Below are 21089 nucleotides of genomic sequence, written 5' to 3' on the forward strand. Positions count from 1 at the left end.
AGGTAACCCAGTTCTCATCATAATTCTGCTCGATAAATACAGTATTTTAACTCTGAGAATGACATGCAGTCCCACAATGCTCCAGGGGAGCTGTTCCTTCAGTTAGTGTGCTATTAGGTTCTGAATGAAAAGTGTCTATCAAATGGCTTGTAAGACCTCAGGAAAACCTGCTCTTTGTCTCCTTAAATTGAAAACATCACAAAGATTTACAACTCTATAGAGTCACAAGTTACACTAAGGCCGAGAGCATTTACAGGTTTGTACTCAAGTGTCTTACTTTTTCTTTTGTTGTTTTTGGACCTCAACATTAAAACAAAAAAACTAGAATATAGTTCTTGATTAAAATGTTAAAACCTATTTTTTTTTAAGATAAAAATTGTCATTGTAAAAATTGCTTCGCTGTGTTTAGGTCAGTCTCCTAAAATATCATTTAATTTGCTATTTTAATGACATGGTTAGTTCAGATTGTCAAACGGTATAACCACAAGTAAATGTCATAATGACTTCAGAAAGTCAAGCGATGTTTGTAAACAAACAAACAATGCTTTTACATAGTAAAACTTTTTTTAAAAATGAAAATAATGATTGTGTCTTTATGTATTTGCATGTTTATGTACAACTATTAAGAACTTCTTTAAAGAACAAATCATTTAAAAACATTGCACATGCATATAGCCTAGTTTTAAAAATTGTCATTTTGAATGAAAATTTTAAATTACACTGTTCTTCTTGAGCTAATGAATCTGGATTATATTTTATGTCTCTCAAGCTGTGGGATATAAGAGTTTAATGATTTAATACATCTACCATCTGCTTTATATTTGACTTTCATGCAGAGAGTGACCAAACTGGCTCTTTATTTAATCTGAAGATGTTGCAAATATGAACTTGTTTTTAGGGTAAGCCTGCCCTGCAGACACCGCAACACCTTCTATAAAAGTGAATTGATGAGTGAATCTGCTCCACCCCACCCACTGCATGGCGCATGCAGAAATATGTGTCAGTAGTGCTACCATGGAAACCCATCTGAGGCGCGAGCAGTACCACATCCAACACATGGGATTTCTGATCATTCAGATGATGGAATCTCGCTGAAGCCTGTTGTAGGCTACTGTATTTTAACATATAACGCTTTCGATCTCACTTCATATAGTGCATCAATAACGCACTATACTGTATGCCGTATTACTGATTCAGAGTATAGCAGTAATTTCTGTCATGTTTATTTCTGCGGAGCCATATTTTCTTCATTTTACTACCGGTATGCACGGTAAAAAGGGCACACTTTAGGGGGTTGTCTTTGCGCGCGGTGCGCCGCCCAACCGGAGATGCGCGAGCGGACACTGGCTCATTTGCTCTGGTGCGGACACCGGAGTCAGCGAGGCATGTGTTTGGACACCGGCGTTTCGAGTAAATAGAAAAGACACTTAAAGAAACGAAACACCTGAGCGTTTTCTTTTCCCCACCGGCTGTTATTTGCCAACGGCCGTTTTTTCGCGCCATCGGTTGTTCGAATTGCCACCTCACGCAGGACTGCAGCTCCCTGCTCTTCGTAAACATTCGTGAATGGAAAGCAACTGCAGAACAGACATACATCTTGTCAAACGTTTCTCGAATCCTCTGCAGTTTTGTGACTGATTAGCTGGATCCTCTTGCATCCTCTGAGGGAAGATGGAGACCTTCTTTGCAGAGGTGGGCTCATTTTTGTTGGCTAATGAAGGGAATGTGTCATTTCATCTGTTGTGCTTTATGTGTAATGCAAAAACAATAGATTATGTGCTATATTTGTGAAATAATGTCCTCAGTAGTCTTATGATGTAAAGACCGGTGGATAATTATCCTTGGCTGTGCCTCAGGATGTTGCATGTAATGCCGTCTCCTCCTATAACAGTGTCAGTGCCTATAACATATACATACATACAATCGTTTTACTGTTTGTCATTGAAGTGTTTCATTAAAAGCGACCAGTTCGTTATTTCACACGTTGACAGTAGTCTATGGTGATGTCGCGTGCATAGGTGTCTCGCGCTCGCCTGGGCTGTGGCGCGCGTGAGGGGGGAAGGGGCTCGCGCATTGAAGCAGAGGCAGGGTCTCTATCTGATATGATGCTTCTTCAAGGGTGCTATGCAAGGTTTTCTAAACCTCTCACATTTTCCAAATTGTTGATTTTCATGCATCTACATTATTTGTTTTAAATCAATGACATGAAATCTCTCAAAGTCAGCGCGTGACTGTGTTGTGAAGGCTGTCCGAACATAATTGGGATTATTACCACATTCCATATTCAGAGCTTTCACCTTGAGCCTGATAGGAATTGTTCAGGAACATATATAGAAGGGCTCATAAATTTTAATGAACATGCCACCCTGAGTGAATGCATGGTGGTTTTGTTTACCTGATCTGAATTCTGCAGAACAGGCCTCACAATATCATTTTAAACTATTTGTTTCATTTCTGCTTATCTCTCTATACCATTTGCTTATCTTTGTCATTTACAGTACAGTTAGATTGGGATGCCCAAATCTTACTTGATTGGATGATTTTGTCATTGCTCCTTCTCTCTGTCTTTTAAATGCATACACTCTTTGCACATCATACAAACACCTTCATTTGATCTAATACTGAATTACAGCATCCCCATTAAGCCATTTATCCTCTTGAGCACATGCTATGTTTCAAATGGTTTTAAGCAGTCAGCATTTAATCTGTGTCAGAGTGGACAGCACACAAGGCTTAGTGAGTAAATGACATTAATTTATGATGCAAACACTGGATATTGTACTTACCTGAGAGAGGAGTTGGAATCCATGTTTTTTGATATGCTATAAGAAACTGCAAAAAAATAGGCTATATGATGGCCGATAGGAACTTCCCTGTCTATGGAACAGAGCAGGAGAAATTGATCTTTAGATCCTTCACAGATCACTATCTGGAAAGGCTATTAATTTAATTTATGGGGCATTTATGGTGAAACTTGTCTCTGTATAGGTTCTAATTGCTGGTCTTTCCAAGTGGTTCAGATAAATGCAATGCTTGTGATACATCAGCTAGCATGAGTACAACTAGATAGATGGTACCCATGCAAAAATGGCTGCCAGATGGGTGTTGCAGGTGGTTGGCAGGTGTTTCCAATGGGGTTTCTACTGTGTTTTGAGTGGTTTTTAGTGTGTTTTTGTGCGGTTGGTCTCAGTGTTGAAAGGTTGTTGTTTACTGGGCCAAGTCAACAGCAACTTGTCTTTTGATTTTCTGGTCCCTAAAAATGGCTTGCATCCATTAGTCCATAAGTCACAAAAAAAGTAATAGCCTTAGCCAGTGTTAATGTAGGGGTCAGAGGTTAAACTTCCCTCCCAAGGGAGTTGTGCGTAAACTGATATTTTAAATGATGTAATACATGTAAGATGCAGTGGAGCATCTAAGCCCCCCAAAATACACGCCTGACCCATCCACTAATATCCTTATCTCAGCCCAACATCCTAATGTGTCAGGAGCCCAGGGGTGTTTTTTAAGATAGGCTACTGAAAGCTCAGTGACCCTTTAAAGCACAACACAGAGGCACATGCATGCTCTCTTTCTCTTTTTTTATTTTCCCTCTTTCTTTCTACCTTTTTCTGCTGTCTGCTCTGTGGTGACAGTTCAGGTTATCATTTTGGTGACTCAACAGTCCACACCTCTAGTCCCCACAGCAACATTAGAAAGGAGGCATGCTTTATTTTACTGGGTCACCCCATGGTCCTAGTGCCTGGAATGTAATTTTGGAATCATACAGAGCATATATATGTATACAGTTTATATATATATATATATATATATATATATATATATATATATATATATATATATATATATATATATATATATATATATATAATGAATGGTTTAAACAAAGTGTTTTTAGTGTATATATATATAGTGGACTTGCTTCCTTTTCATAGCAATTTTCTAATGTAGACCAGAGATTAAAGTTTTAGTACTGACTATATAATTGATGAGACCTGTATGTGAAGATGTGTGAAGGCCTACATCTTTAGAGGAGGTTTTATTTTTATGCACATGATTTTTAAAATCTCAGTTCAAACTACAATATCCTCAAACTCTGTCTCTTTAAGGTTCATCTTTTCTTTCTTTTTTTTATGTAATAGAGCATATTTTATTGGAAGACTTTTTTATCCAAAGAATACCATTCCATAATGGTGTTGGGTGTAACAGCCAAATCAACTGCGACTGAATTTCTCCCAATCTGGCATCCTGTGGTCACAACAATTTGGCAAACCCAACCTTGACCTTTGATAAGAGTACCAGAGTTCCTCACTTATTCTTGGCCTTGATGAAATGTAAACACTGTGTGATAGTAGGTCTAAATCCTAAAATCATGGATGGATATTCCCATTCTATTTGAGAAATATAATTTTTTTGACAACACTCAGTACTGAAAAGAGTGTCCAATTGAGAGTGTATGTGTGTAAAACTTGGGGTTTGCATTCAATTTGGTTTGGTAGTGATTTATAAACATTTTTCCATGTGCACACAAAATCACCTGAGCTGTGGGAATTGTCCTGGTCTTTTCTTTTTTCAGGTCAAATTCTGGCTTTAATTGAATTCCTTTATAAAATTGTTGAGTCTCTTAGAATTACTTAGCCAGAAACTAATACTTGCAGACACAATTGTGCCACATTGGCTTGTCCACAATCTGAAGCAACATCAGCAGTGGTTAGTGGAGAGTGCCAACTCAAACTGTTTCTCACCAGACACAGAGACCTATTTATAAACATGGGCTGGGGGGTAAAGCAGAAAAGGACAGGAAGTCAGAGAAAAGAGTGCTGAAGGATTGAGGGGGGAAATGGAGAAATATAAGAACAAAGCTAATAGAGCAAACACTGACTATCTCTGAACTTCTGAATGGAATGGATGTTGGCATGTCATTTACATTCTTATGGCTTTTGGCTATTTTTATAGAATTATAGTGTAGAAAATTTAATATATAAAATTGGAACTCATGATGGATTGGTACCAAATTTTATTTATCCTTTATTGGTTTTATTTGGACATTTATTGCATGTCCAACTAATTTGACCTATTTTTACATTTAGATTAACATCGTCCAACACCTACTAATCTAGTTGTTTTAATACCAGTTACATGATCTCAAAATGAATATTCAGTTTTCTTATGGATTCTTGTGAGGTTTCAGTTGAAAGTTCACCTTAGTCTTTAATGGCGACAAATATTCAGGATATCATCCTCACATGATGGTGGATTGTCTTTTTGTAGTTTTCATTTTGTATGTTATAATGTTATCATGCCTAAATTAACTTTAGCCTTTTCGTCTTTATCTTTTTTTTTAGACAACTTATAGAATTTTAATATTGGCCATTTGTTGGTTATCTTTATGGTTATTTTCAGTATCAGGCAGGCACAATTGTAATATTGGTGTTTCCATATATGAAGTTGTTGGTTAGATAAATCGTGAGAAATTTTATGCGAAACAAATGTGATTTGTTGACAGGTGGCAGGAGCTTCAGCAGATGTTTGATACAGAGCAGAAAATAAAGATCATTTGATGTGTCATATGATAAATCTGTATCATCCTCTATTACATGCATTACAGAGACTGTATGTGTGTGTGTGTGTGTGTTCTTCCAGGTCAGAGCAGAATTCATGTTTCATGATGACATGAATTGGGTGTCCTCTCTCGCTCTCGGTGTCGCTGGTTCTGAGGGAATCAGCCACTGGAGATGTGTGACCTATATTTCCATAGCAGCTTCATTTGAGAGCGAGGGCCTTGATTCGTTCCAGTGTGAATCTCTCTCTCTTTCCCTCTCTCATATCATTCTCTCTTAACGCAACATTATTTCACTGCTGTCTCTCTTCTCTTTTGATTCATCCATTGCTGCAATGCACTAATTTCAGGTTGTTTGAAGTAGGGGGCTCTATAAGCACTGGCTTGTTATCACATACTGTTAGGCTTTGGAAAAAATACCATCAATTTCCATTTCAATTCATCATCTTCTGTCTTCTTTTTATTTTTTCCCCTTGTACTTGTTTGGTTGCTGTTGAAAAGCCTTAAATGTGGTATGATTGTGCATCAGAGCTACATTGTGTGTGTGTGTGTGTGTGTGTGTGTGTGTGTGTGTGTGTGTGTGTGTGTGTGTGTGTGTGTGTGTGTGTGTGTGTGTGTGTGTGTGTGTGTGTGTGTGTCACCTCTCATCCTGGAAAGTTTTCTTTCCTTAAGTATCAGATTCTCAGTTTCAGATTAGAAAAGGCATTTTTCATGGATTCTTGTAAGGAGCTGCCTATTATTTTCTAGTAAAAATATATATTATAGTAAAAAATGTCAATTTAATGCATACTTCAGAATCTCACCAGAACCATTACATTTGGAATTAAATTGAATAAAACCAGAAGTATTTTATTTACAGAGCCCTCCACTAATATTATTGGCAGCCTTGGTAAATATGAGCAAAGGTGGCTATGAAAATAAATCTGCATTGTTTATACTTTTGATCTTTCATTAAAAAAATTCACAAAATTCTAACCTTTCATTGAAGTAAAATATTGAAACATTATGAAATAAATGTTTTTCTCTTGTTCACCTTGGCCACATTTATTGGCACCCAATTATTGCAACGTCATTTTCCCAATATACTGTAACATCTCTGATTCTTCTTTTTAATGCCTGATGAGTTTGGAGAACACCTGGCAAGAGATCAGAGACCATTCCTCCATACAGAATCTCTCCAAATCCTTCAGATTCCCAGATCCATGTTGGTGGTGCTTCTCTTCAGTTCACCCCCTTGGTTTTACTCATTGTCATGAATGATTAAGGGAATTTGGCCTTTTGTGTTTCCTCATATTTAAACTCCTGTGGAACAGGAAGTCATGGCTGGACAATTTCATGCTCCTACAGTCACCCCGATGTGCTGAGTTTTTTTTTTTTAAATATGAATTGGAAAATACTTCAGAGATATTCTTTTTACTCACAATGTGAGTTTCCTCCCACTTTCAATTGTTTTACTTCAATGAAAGGTTAGAATTTTGTGATTTTTTTTTATGAATGAAAGATCAAAAGAGTAAACAACGAAGATTTATTTTCACAGCAGCCTGTTCATATTTACAAAGAGTGCAAATATTAGTGGAGGACACTGTATCTTACCGGGGATTTTAAAACTATTAATTGTTCTCAGACATCCAAGGAAAATATTTCTTGTTTGTTTTTACAAAAGACATTTGGTGGTCAGATATGTTTATGCAACATTTGATAAATTGTGCAATTGACTTTTTTCTACATGGCTGTGCTTGTTTCAAGTCTCTCGTATATCACAAATAATTTCAACTCAAATCATAAAAATTAAAACAACTGTATAATTTATTTAAAATGCATCTTCATATTGGTCCAACTGAAAATCGTGATTCCTGGTTTAATCCTGATTGGTTCAGTTTGGCTAAAAGCAAATAATACTCCCCATAGAAAACATTAAATGTAAAATTATTCTCTTTTTTTCTTTTTTTTACATAACAGAATGCACATTATAAAAAGACTTTGTTTCATGAATATTCCTGTGTTTATTTATACTAAGTAAACTAATTCAAATTAAACAATTACTAACTAAATGTTTTTAGTTTTATTTTGAGTGAAAATTCTATTTTCATATTATAACTAATTTAGCTTTTGTTTGGTAAAATTAAGTTGGAAAAAAATTACATTGACATACATTAAGTAACATTTTGGCTTGTGTAAAGAAAATATATGAAGTATGGTATAGTCTTTTTAATAAATAATCTTTTTACTTTGTTTAAATGCAAAGCTTTGTCTTTGGGAAAATAAATATATTTCTATTAATATAAAATCACAATTTAAGGTTTGAACCAATCCAAAAATGTAATAAATAAAAATAATAATAATTTGGTCCAAAACAAAATATACATTTTTTCAGTGTAGGTAGCCATAATAAGCAGGATAATGTCTCCTGATACACCCTGTCAGGATTTATTTTGCGATAGTGATTGTCTGACTACATTATCCCTCCCTTAATATATTGTATACATATTTAGTTCCAGTTCACCCACATAACCATATTACAGGATATGCAGTGACTATGAAGGGCCTCAAAATCAGGATGGACACAGAGACATGAAAAACTGAGGTCTACTGCATGTGTGCACACTTGTGTTCTCAGTTAGAGAGACCAGCAGAGAGAAGCACTGAGCAAAGTTCTCTCTCCTGACCCAGATCAGCCGCCTCCGCCTGCCTGTGAAGAGCAGATCTGACAGACCGCTCCAGGGAAAAGTGCAAATCTCTTTCTACCACAGCTGATGCATGTGTTCCCCTTTCCTGTGTCTCCATTCCTCCTTTTCCTCTCTCTATCTCTGTACATTCATGGCATCATTATATGGTCTAGTCATTGTTCTGGTCCCTTGTGTATAATTAGAATGGTCTCCTATAAAGTCTCACTCGTCTGGAGTGATAGACTTTTCTTTTACTCAAGTTATTGTCTTTGAGGTTGTCAGAATATGATCTAAACCCCATGCAGAGAGAAACGAGGGTGCCTCAATCCCACCATTTAATCTCAGCCTCTGATCATTACAGGGTTTTAACCCGGGCACATTTTAGAACCAGAGGCCCTTTAGCCGTGGAAAATAAGGGACACACTTATTTTCTTAGATTAGAAATGTCTGACTGCAAGATAAGTAAAAATACACATTGTTTCAAAACAGCTTTACAGACAGTCATGATGAATCATGATACAAGCAATCAAGCAGTTGAGATTTGCTATAGTATCGCTTTGAGTGTACTGTGTGAATGTGGATGAAGTTGGACACACTTATATATCCAACTTTATATAAAGAACTGGGCGAGGAGAATAGATAGTACATCCAAAAATCAAAATTCTGTCATCATTTACTCACCGCCATGTTATTCCAAACATGTATGCGTAACACAAAAGAAGATAAAATGCTGGTAACCAAATAATTTTGGTTTTTATTGACTACCATTGTATTTTATGTCCATACAGTGGATGCTATTGGGAACCGAAACTGTTATCAACATTCTTCAAAAAAAACGTATGTTCCACCGAAGGTAGAAAGTCATACAGGCTTGGAACGACATGAGGGTGATGCGTGGTAAATCATAGATATTTATACACATAGATTCCTCATTAGCTGCTGTTTATATAGGCCGTGAACCCAGAACATTGGAGAGCAAGTTGATTGTGAGTCTGCAACAGTAGTTATACAAATCTGTGAATATCTAATGAAATATCTAATGAATATCTAAATAAATGTTGACCATTCCAAAATGGTGGACGCGTCGATGTGTGGAGCAGCTGAATTTGGAATCTAGGTTTAAATATCCGCTTGGCCTGCCGGTACTCGGACTGCAGCCCGGGTGGTTGTGGAGGCAAAAAATCTGGCCTGGCCTGCCGGTACTCGGACTGCAGCCCAGGTGGTTGTGGAGGCAAAAAATCTGGCCTGGGAGGAGTTCGGTGAGGCCATGGAGAATGACTATTGGTTGGCCTCGAAGAGATTCTGGCAAACCGTCCGGCGCCTCAGGAGGGGGAAGCAGTCTCCCTATCAACACTGTGTACAGTGGAGGTGGGCAGCTGTTGACCTCAACTGGGGATATCGTCGGACGGTTGAAGGACGGTTGATCCAACCAATACATCTTCCATTGAGGAAGCAGAGGCAGAGGGCTCAGAGGGGGACTCGTCCATCACCCAAGCTGAAGTCATAGAGGTAGTTAAGAAGCTCCTCGGTAGCAAGGCACCGAGGGTGGATGAGATCCGCCCTGAGTACCTCAAGTATCTGGATGTTGTGGGGCTGTCTTGGATGACACGCCTCTGCAGCATCGCGTGGTGGTTGGGGACAATACCTCTGGACTGGCAGACCGGGGTGTTATTCCCTCTTTTCAAGAAAGGGGGCCGGAGGGTATGTTCCAACTACAGGGGGATCACACTTCTCAGCCTCCCCCGGAAAGTCTGTTCCAGGGTACTGGAGAGGAGAATTCGCCTTATAGTCGAACCCCGGATTCAGGAGGAACAGTGTGGTTTTCATCCTGGTCGTGGAACACTGGACCAGCTCTATACCCTCTACAGGGTGCTGGAGGGTTCATGGGAGTTTGCCCAACTAATTCACTTGTGCTGTGTGGATTTGGAGAAGGCATTCGACTGTGTCCTTCGCGGCGTCCTGTGGAGGGTGCTCTGGGAGTATGGGGTCCGGGGCCCTCTGTTAAGGGCTGTCCGTTCCCTGTACGACCGGAGCAGGAGCTTGGTTCGCATTGCCGGCAGTAAGTCAGACTTGTTCCCGGTGCATGTTGGGCGGTTTGGGGACCACACGATTTCATCTCTGCTTTTTGAGGATGATGTTGTCGTGTTGGCCTCATCAGACAAGGACCTTCGGCGTGCAATGGGATGGTTTGCAACTGAGTGTGAAGCGGCTGTGATGAGAATCAGCACCTCCAAGTCCGAGGCCATGGTTCTCAGTCGGAAAAGGGTGGCTTGCTCGCTTCAGGTTGGTGGAGAGTTCCTGCCTCAAGTGGAGGAGTTTTAAGTATCTTGGGGTCTTGTTCATGAGTGAGGGAAGGATGGAACGGGAGATTGACAGACGTATTTGTGCAGCTTCTGCAGTAATGCAATCGATGTACCGGTTTGTCGTGGTGAAGAAGGAGCTGAGCTGCAAGGCGAAGCTCTTGATTTACCTGTCCATCTTCGTTCCTAGTCTCATCTATGGTCATGAGCTGTGGATCAAGGGCAAGATCCCGGATATAGGCGGCCGAAATAGAGATAGGGTGAGGAGCTCGGTCTCTCGGGAGGAGCTCAGAGTAGAGCAGCTGAGGTGGCTTGGGCATCTGTTCCGGATGCCTCCTGGACGCCTTCCGGGGAGATGTTCCGGGCGCGTCCCACCGGGAGGAGACCCTGGAAAAAAGACCTAGGACACGCTGGGGGGATTATGTCTCCCGGCTGTCCTGGGAACGCCTCGGTATTCCCCTGGAAGAGCTGGAGGAAGTGTCTAGGGAGAGGGAAGTCTGGGTGTCACTGCTTAGACTGCTGCCCCTCACGACCCGGCCCCAAATAAGCGGAAGAAGATGATGATGGTTTAAATATCTATGGAGTAAATGATGACAGAATTTTACATTTTTGGTGGCTAAGCAATTATTTTAAATTGAGAAAACATCTAAAAGGTATGCATCTATAAAGTGGTTTGTTGCAACCAGCTGCTGGTCCACAATACAGGTCAGTCTGCTCAAGAACTGAAACAGAAAGAGACAGTCTGACCTGATGTGACCATGCCGTTTGAGGTTGAGGCTAGTTGGCAGGTGCTAATTATACTGACAGAGTTGCTGTTATAAGAGGTTTTCCACATAATAATATCATGTGGCTAATATTGTAACTATTTAAAGTTAGTTTTGTAATACTGTGTAATGTGATTGTGTATAGATATACACTACTGTTCAAAAGTTTGGGTTTTGTTTTTTTCAAAGACATCGACAATAAAAACATTTATTATATTTATAACACTTGTAAAATAACTCGATTTCTGTTTCAGATAAGTGATATTCTTTTGAACTTTCTATTCCAAGCATTTTATGTTTGTACCAATTTATCATGGATTCTTCCCAACATTGATAATAATATGAAATGTTACTTGAGCACCATATCAGCATATTGCAATGATTTCTGAATGATCATGTGACACTGAAGACTGGAGTAATGAAAAATCAAAAATCAGCTTTGCCATCACAAGAAAAAAATTACATTTTAAAATATATTCAAATGGAATAAAGTTATTTAAAGTTATTTTTTTACTAGAAATTGTGCGTGCAGCCTTTGTGAACATAAGAGACTTCTTTCAGAAACATAAAAAAACATTTATAAAACAACCCCAAACCTTTAAACAGTACTGTACAGTATATGAACAGAAATTTCTGTATGTTCAGGAAGATGAGCTGAGTAAGGTGAGAGGAAGGCCTTTGCACATGCAGAAGAATAAGTGTGTATGGGAGAGGGAGAAGTACCAGTCAGAAATGAGGTTAGGTGGTTTACGTCGACAGTACAGACACAAACATGCAGGCTAAAAATATACCCATGCTGCATGTGACTTTTCCCTGCAACCTGAACTAGAATATTTTTTTTCTTGATCCTCTGCACAGGCATTCAATAATCAGTCCCGTGTTAGTCATTATCCATCTGTGCCTTAAATCAGTCCAAATTCCCAATGCAATATTTCAATTTTAATATATAACCTACTGCCCTGTCCACTCCACTGTTGCCCTAGTTCACACCCAACACCTGCTGCCAGGACCCTGCCCCTCTGTTGCTATGGCAGCCGTGTGCTTGTGCTAAACCCTCAGATGGAGAGGTGGCAGCTTGGTGGGATTATAGTAACACAGTGGGTTATTATAGTGATTATAGTACCTTTATAATGCTTATAGAGGCCAGGGTCGTCTGTCTGAATCTTCCTAGGGAAATTTTATGGGAAATGATGTGTTCTGTAAAAAATTGCACAAGCCTGCGTGTCGCCTTTTGGTAGATTCCCAGCTTGTGTGTTTTCTTTCATGCTGGCTATATAGGCCTATAATTATCAGAACGCAAACAGCTAGGCCTGCGATGTAATTAACTCCCTTTGCCATTACAATTGCAGCTTTGGCTTTCCTGATTTAGCATTGTTTCCCCTGTGATTTCACCCTGCTGAGATTAGAACCAAAATGGATGACTTCACGGGTGTACCATGTTAACCCAACACTTTTTTAGACCACTTATTATGAGACACTGCTATGCTTTTAAGGATGAATCTCACAATTTGTCCACGTCACATTTTTTCATGAATTATAAGCACATTATTCCCTAGATTCTCATGACTGTAATGCATCTAGATGTGTTCCTTTTTTTTAATAATTAATTAAATTAAAACTCAATTGTGGTTCACATCATAATCTCTTTACTGTAATACTGCAATTTTTGGATGTTTCTAATCAATTTAGGTTCAATGCATAAGTATAGGCTACATAATGACAATTGATGAGAAATTAAAGGGTAAGTTCACCCAAAAATTAAAATGATCCCATAATTTACTCACTCTCAAGTCATCCTAAGTGTACATGACTTTCTTCTTTCAGTCGAACACAATCAGAGATATATTAAAAAATATCCTGGCTGTTCCAAGCTTTATAATGGGAAAGAATAGTAACAGAGATTTTGAAACCCAAAATGCATCCATCCATCATAAAAGTAATCCATACGGCTCCAGGGGCTTAATCAAGGCTTTCTAAAAGCAACGCGATACGTTTTTGTTTGAAAAATATATAATCGTAACTTTATAAACTGTAATCACTTGCTTCCGGTAACGGCCATCCTGAATCACGCATTTACGAGAGAGTCAAGTTCCGCCGTATGATGTATAGCCGTAGCGTAAGCTTAGGTGAGAGTAGATGCCTCTCGCGGTTCAAACAAATAGGGCTGAGCAACAAACTCAAGCTCCTCCGACATTACTCTTTAAAAATTCTTGTTTTAGACCTGTAATGATTTCTGTAATATTGTGCAAAAATCTCGTCTTGTCTCGTTCTCGTGAACCCAATCTCGTGTCTCGTCTCGTCTCGTGAGATAAGTGTCTCGTCACACCCCTAGTACCTGTGGTCCATGAACACACATTCCCACTCTGTCCAGCAGAGAACATATATCTGCCATTGATGGACAATTAACTCCTCTACTGCCATGGTGAACCGCTTGACCGTTTAGATCTCTGTCTCGCTCCTTTTCTAGATGTATAAATCTGTCAGCAGGTCTTTAAAAAAAAGAAGACATACTGGCTTGGCAGGGAGGGGGTCTCAGAAGGGTGTCTCATTTCTTAGTCTTCAGTGTTCTTGCTTTTAAATCAAAATGGGGCATAGGGGTAAGAGTGAGAGAGACTGTGTGAAGGACAGTGTGAGAAAGGATTTGAGAGAATTAAGAGAAAAGAGTGTGGAGTTAGAGACTAAAAACAGTCTGTGCCTGCCCATCACAAACCAAAGTAGATAATCCAGCACTATATGTTTCACATATTGTATAAATATATTGATGTCTTAAATATTTTTTTATTATTGAAAATAATAATATTTTCCACACTAAAAGAAATTATAGTTTGGACCAACTTTTTTGGACCAAACTGTTTTTACAGCCAAGTTTATTTGTGTTTCTCAAATTATATTTATATAAATTTTTATTTAAAATTTAATCAAAAACATGTATTTTTCCAAGACAAAACCATCTATACAAAGTAAAAAGATCATTTATTATGAAGACCATATACTTATTCAATATGTTTTCTTTAGACATAAGCCAAAAATGTTACTTAATTTAGGTCAGTATAATTTTATTTTGGCTTTTTGCAACTTAATTTCACCACAAACTAAAAAGCTAAATTAGCTATAGGCCTAATATGAAAGCAGAATTTTCACTTAAGATCAAAAACATAAAATTTTCTTTGTCACTGTTTAATTTTGTTTACTTACTATAAAAGACAACTTTATTGTGATGTCTTTTTATACGCAGCATATTTTCTGTTACTTATAAAAAAGAAACACCAGAAAAATGAATAAAACCCACAATAATTTCTGCAGTCAGTAAACCAGTTAGTATGTGTTCTGCACATCAACACTCTGGTGTCAAGCGAAAATATGTAAACAAAATTGGGTTACACTTTTTTTTAAAGTGTCATTGTTACAGTGTAATTATATATTGAAGTACCGAGTAATAATAATTAACAACATGTACTTACTATAGGGTTAGGGTAGGATTAGGTTTTGGGTTTGGGTTAATTGCATGTAATTATGCATAATTTACTCTTATTAGTACGGTAAGTACATGTAACATATGTAAGAAGGACACTGTAAAATAAAGTGTTACCCAAAATTGTGTCTTAAATTAATTTTCTCTTTGGGGAGTGTTATTTACTTTTAGGCAAACTTAACAAAACAGGTTCAAACTCGAAACCATGATTTTCACTTTTTTCATATGCATAGAGACTTGGGCCAGTAGGCAACCACCTAGCAACCAAATATAAACATGCTTAACATCCCTCAGGACATTATAATAACTTAACCTTAGCACCGCATGTTTCCTTCAGAAAATCTCAAGATCCATTTTGGACTTGTATCTCATCTAGTCTCTTGTGTTCTAGTTTCCTCCTGTTAACATCAATGACCTTGTTCATGCTGAGAATAAAATGCCCCATAAAACCAGTGTGTCTTTAATGGGAGTTAGTATGTAGGCCATAAATTAAAGGAGGAGGGGAGAGGCGTAGTAATGTGTAGCAAAGCCTCCTCATCATCTCTCTGTTTTCTTCAATATGGTTGGAATCTCTCAGGCACAACTTTAAGCCTAACAGCTTCATCTATCATTAATTTCTCTCACTCTTCTTCTCTCTGACTCTCTCTCTCCTTCTGTCATGTATATTTGATAGCTGCACAGGAAGTGCAGTGTAATGGCATTTTCACACTTCTATGTGTGAACATCCATGAGGTTAGGAGACGAGAGTGAGATAAAGGAGATATGAGGGGAGGAAAGTAGAAAGGAAGGAAGTGGAAGGTACCGAATGTATTAGCTAGTCATCGGTATAAGACATTGAGCAGTTGTTTATTAACAACCGCAGAGTCAGTTATGTCCTGTCAATCAAAAGAGGGAGGAAAACAGGTTGGTGGGAAAATGACAGAAGAGTTGCGATTTGTAGCATGAAAAATCTGTCACCCACTGAAAAGGAACAATTTGACACTTTCACAAACCAACAAATCTTTCTACGTTGCATTACATTGAATTAATCTCTAATCGATACTGTATTATTGTTGATTATAATAATATACTACTTTAAACTCATTAGAAGCAGTTGTCATTATTGAATTAAATTAAATGCTTCTTAATATATGGTGCTTTTCATTTCAGTGTTTCCTTTACATTTTTCTGTAACCACTATATTTTCAATCTTTCAGCTGAGAAGTTATAAAGCACTTTATGCGTAATACACATTTACTAGCAAAAAAAGTAATTTAATTCAAAGCTGTGTAATTAATTAACAGTGTTTTAAAAGCAGCAGAAAAAAAGCAGAAGCCACCAAACTATCGGCTGATGTCGTTCAAAATAACTGGATGTAGGTATTATCTCTTGATACCTATTTTGTTTTTCATTTATTTAATTTCTTTGGCTTCGTTTGAATATTATTGTTTTTAAAACAGTTTAACAGTTTAAAATTCCCTGAACTGTGTAAAAGTTCATAATTATATTCTTGCAGACATTGGGCCCTATCTTGCACCCAGCGCAATTGACTTTGTACACCGACGCATGTATCATTCCTATTTTGCACCCGCGCAAAGCGTGTTTTTCCCTCCACAGAAGCACGTCGCTAAACTAGGGAATGAACTTGCGCTCCCTGGGCGGTTCAGCGCAAAAAAGGAGGCGTGTTCCAGCGCAAACGTTCCTTCATGCTATTTTGCAGGTTTAGAAAACAATTGCGCCACTAACCAGGAAAAAATAGTTTAAAGTCAGTGGCGCGTTGCGCATGTTATTCATATGCTATTTTTAAGGGCGCAAGCTTGGCCATAATCAATGTAGCGTGTGCACAACGCGCACTTTGATTCCCTCATACACAGAAGCAGCAGTTTTCATTTTTGCAAATCATACATTATTACGATAGATAGATAGATAGATAGATAGATAGATAGATAGATAGATAGATAGATAGACAATTTATTATAAAAGCATACATCTAGCTTACACATTTACCCAAATTATCATACGCCTTTTTAACCGAAGTTAATTTGGGTGTGTTTCTCCATCCCCAACCTCCCTGACGAGAGCGTTGCTCTCTTCGGCAGTGAACCGCTCCTGGCGCGCGCCTGGCAAATCCGCCGTTATAATAGGAATCCGCTTTAGAACAAACGCGCCTGCCCTTAAAGGGAATGTGAGATGACGCTCTGATTGGTTTATTTCACATTACGCCCAAACCGCACCTATGAATAATGAAGCTACTTCAGACCAACCCATTTTAGATTTGCGCCTGGCGCAAGAGTCATTTATCCCGCCGGGAAAATAGCAACAGCGCCAAGACCCGCCCACAAAGTTACTTGCGCTTTGCGCTTTGACACTTGCGTTTCAGATCGTTAAAATAGGGCCCATTAAGTATTTTGGAAATCAAGTAGAACTGGGTAAATGTGGTTATTACACTTTTTCAGCTTTTGCGTTCTTTCAGGCTTCATTTTAGTGCGCAGAGCTGCTGAAATTAAATCCTGAGAGGAACTCACAGGCTGAATTATAGTCATCTGTGTCTTCAGGGCATTGTGCCTACAAAAAGGACAGAAGCTGCTTTTCAGATCACCTAAGCAGCTAAAATTCTCTCTGCAGGGCAGAAAGATGGGCAGAGTTTTGCCATTATAACTGATGTCTGAAATGGAGCTGAAATATCTCAAAATGGTCATGTTGCAGTAACTGAGACTCTACTGGTGAACACTGAAATGTCAGCATGTTTAGGGCCATAGAAGTGGGTGATGGGATGCAGCATTTTCCTTGGGCTAATGAGTTTATTTTCCCTTTTACTGTCAATACTCGCCCTCTTTCTTTTGCCATTTCCCTCTCTTGTCCAGCTGTATCACAATATGCTTCTACTCTGCATTTCTAACATGTTGCCAAGTGTGCCACTTCCCTAATGCTGTATTAATCCTCACAGAATCATTCAGGCTCTGTTCCACACGCCCTCTGTTTCTCAATGTGAACGCTATTGTCTGGTAGAATTGGTAAATCCCCCCATTGAAGGTTGATGAGAGGTTAAGAGGCTTTCTGGTGATGAATTACGTTGGTCATTAGATAAAGGTTAATAAAGGCAAGTATCTGTGCAGGGAGGTTTTGAAAGCCATGGTTGTCAAGGTTGTGTAGATGTTCCATAACAGTTACTTGATGGGTTCTATGAGTCTCTGTTTTACAATGTGGTGGCCATAAAAAAAAAAAAAAAAAAAAAAAAAAAAAATATATATATATATATACAGTATATATATATATATATATATATATATATATATATATATATACTTACTTGATTGGTTCACATTCGCTCAAAATAATTAGCTATATAATAAAATATATATATATACATATATATATATATATACTTGATTGGTTCACATGCGCTCAAAATAATTAGCTCATTTTAGAGAATAACATTATTCGAAAAACACAATTTTGTTAATATGTTTGAGTAAATTGGACAATAAGTGTTTTCCTGTTTTTTTCAGTGCATATAGACACTCTTGCATACAGTACCTTCCCCATAAGAGCATGTTCTCCTTATTCTCACATAGAGGGGTATATGTGAGTGGTTGAGTGTTGCTTTTATATTTTCCAGCAGTTATAACTGTTTTCTGACAGCTGTGCGAGTGCAACAGCAGCGATATCTGTTGATGAAGACGTTGAATTCTTTCATCTGTGTTCTGTTTATGCATGATTACCCGCTCCTGCTCTCCATAGGGTCTGAGGCTGAGCTCTCATTAATGATTCGTTCGTTCAGATCGGGGAGCAGACCTGCATCTGTGCTAATTAGCGGCTCTTGATCCCTGTTAGAGATGCTATCTGCGCCTGTGCAAACTTAAAGCCAAGAGATAAGAACACTTGAGAGAAAGACAAGTGAAACATCGCTAGAAGTCATTTTCAGTTTCTGAACTTCTTCCCATGCATAATGGCATGCGTGTGTAGGGCCGCACAATTAATTTACACAAAACCAACCGAGTTTGCAAAATGGCTGAGTGAAGCATGGCACTGTGTTCATTTACGCACTGGCTCAGTTTCCAGTAAATGCTCTAAACACATCTGCATCTGCTTTGAGTTTGAGTCGCTTATCACGTGCATTTGGGATGCAACGTGCGCCAAACATCTTCCCAAACTTGTAATGATGCATGCTTATAAACCTTTGTCAACAAAAGAGAAGCTTTAAGGGCTTCCTGTCATTTCCCACCAAAATTAAAGCTAGTTTAATGTTGGAAAATTAAGAAATTAAGACATAATTATTAGCAGGGCTTAAAAACTAAAACTAAAATCAATTGGATCACTCCAAGCAGAATCAGTGTTTTAACGCTTCTGTTCATGTGTTCTTTCTGTAATATTATCGTTCCGTAAATGGTTTGATTAGAGAAAATAACAGTTAATAATGTTTTTTTTAATCGTTTTAACTTTATACCAGAGCTTGAATTGAATTTTATACTAAGAGCTTGTGACTAAACCTCTTAACTCCAGTAGATCCTCAAACTGCCGGCAAAACCTCATTCAGGAGCTCCACCCTCCTCAATCGTGAATGAAGTTCTGCACACGTTTTGGATACTGTCTCTGCTTATTTGCAGTGCAACGGCAAATAAAAAACTGGTTCTTTGAATAAGTACATCATTTTCTTTCATAGTCATAATGATATATAATCACAAAAAAGTATGCATTTTAAATTGCTATCACAATTTATTTATTTTTTAAATTGTGCATTTTTGCTATGTTGTTTCAGTAAATATCCTGTACAGTGTTTTTTCCCTCAAAAGAGCTGGGAAATCTTGTTTTCCATGATGTGTCCCCTTTAATGTCTTCTAATGGAAAGGAAATGTGTAAAAGTGTTTTTCCCAGCTGTCTGTTGTATGTGTTTTTTCTGCCTGGCTTGGTTCCTTTACCCAGGGGCAGAGCAGCCTGCTTTTTGTCTTCACCACTGTAGTCCCTCTGACTGGAGGTGGGTCGGCCCGTCACAGTCAACCATCTGTTGACAAAGAGCAGCTTCTGTTTATCTGTCTGTCTTTCGGTCTGCCTGTCAGTCTGCCTATTTGTCGTCTAGAAATACAAGAGGCGTAGAGGAGGTCATCCTCTTCAGAATCAGTGTGGCTAATGTTCATGTCTGGGAAACTCAATCTCATTGTAGTTTGTGGTTTGGGGTGAATTCACACATTATTCTCTGTTTGTTTGTTGGGCAGGAGTGAGTATGTATGTCAAATGAGTCCAAATTTAAACTGCATGCATGCTTGTGTTCACTAGCAGTGTTATTTTATGCTGATTTCAAACACCTATTTCAGTAGAATAATACTTTTGAATTCTGTCTTCCAAGATGAAACTTCAATATCATTATATATTTGTAATAGCTGATGTGCAAAAAAATGTTAGTTTATTTAATGGCATTGTAAACACCTACCTCAGAGACTGCGACTATTGGGGCACGTTGTCACAAAAGGTCAACATGTTTTAAATTAATCTTTTTTTTAATTGAAAATAAAAGGTGGATGTTTCTTCTGGGTCATTTAATGCTTTGGAAGTAATGTGACTTTCTGCTGGAGCTGGTGATTGTGTATTGAGTTTCCCCTCTGAAGCTGAGGGCTTATCGATCCATTTCCCAATTATTAGTAGTTAACTTCATAGAGCTGGCCATAATTCAGTCCGGCCCACACATGGAACAGCACTCTACCACTGTGGAGAAGAGCAGGAGGACACATCTGAAATGACATCAGTGCTCATTGTGCTGTGTGTTATTGCATTTACAAACTATAATGTGGGAAAATTCAATAAAGCGCAAACCAAGTCTGAATCTTTCATGCTTCATTTGTAAATGTACATTTTTGAAAGGTTTTAATTTTTTTTTAGTTATAAATGTAAGTGTAAATTGATTGCATCGTTGCCATTTCAAGTTAAATTAAAATATATTAATGTCAGACAGAATATAACATACACTGAAGAAAAATGGTGTTGGATTTACTCAGAAATTTATTGGAAATTTCACAAATAATTACCATGAAAAGGCAAGTAACACATTGAATTAAACTTTTTAAGTAGAAAGAAATGATATTTTCTTGTAAAACATACTGCAATAATCTTTGTTTTATTTATTGCGGAAAAAAACTGTGAGAATATAATATAAATCCTGTCAGAAAGGTATCAGGATTGAAGATATGAGAGTGTAACAGCTCATTTAAGATCATGAAACTGCCAAGATGTTTAGAAAGAGAAATTCATTCTGAAATCTGATCAATTTTTGTTTGAAATCATTGTAAAAGGGATGGCATTTTAAGATCATAACCTTGTTCATACATGTGATGGTATAACAATTTAGACTTTTTATTG

The 21089-nt window shown here is 38.0% G+C and overlaps 1 protein-coding gene across 1 annotated transcript in view; it reads left to right on the plus strand.

Moving 5' to 3' along the window:
• Window positions 1-1671: 1671 nt before the first annotated feature.
• myo10l1 (myosin X, like 1) overlaps window positions 1672-21089 on the plus strand; it is a gene marked incomplete at both ends in the record, with an annotated part of 58069 nt that continues 38651 nt past the window's right edge. The window contains one exon of the mRNA XM_081380522.1: window positions 1672-1692. Within this exon, the coding sequence (XP_081236648.1) occupies window positions 1672-1692 (21 nt within the window). The remainder of the gene's footprint in view (window positions 1693-21089) is intronic.

This window comes from Scardinius erythrophthalmus (assembly GCF_964197995.2).
Source record: "Scardinius erythrophthalmus genome assembly, chromosome: 12".
NCBI lineage: Eukaryota > Metazoa > Chordata > Actinopteri > Cypriniformes > Leuciscidae > Scardinius > Scardinius erythrophthalmus.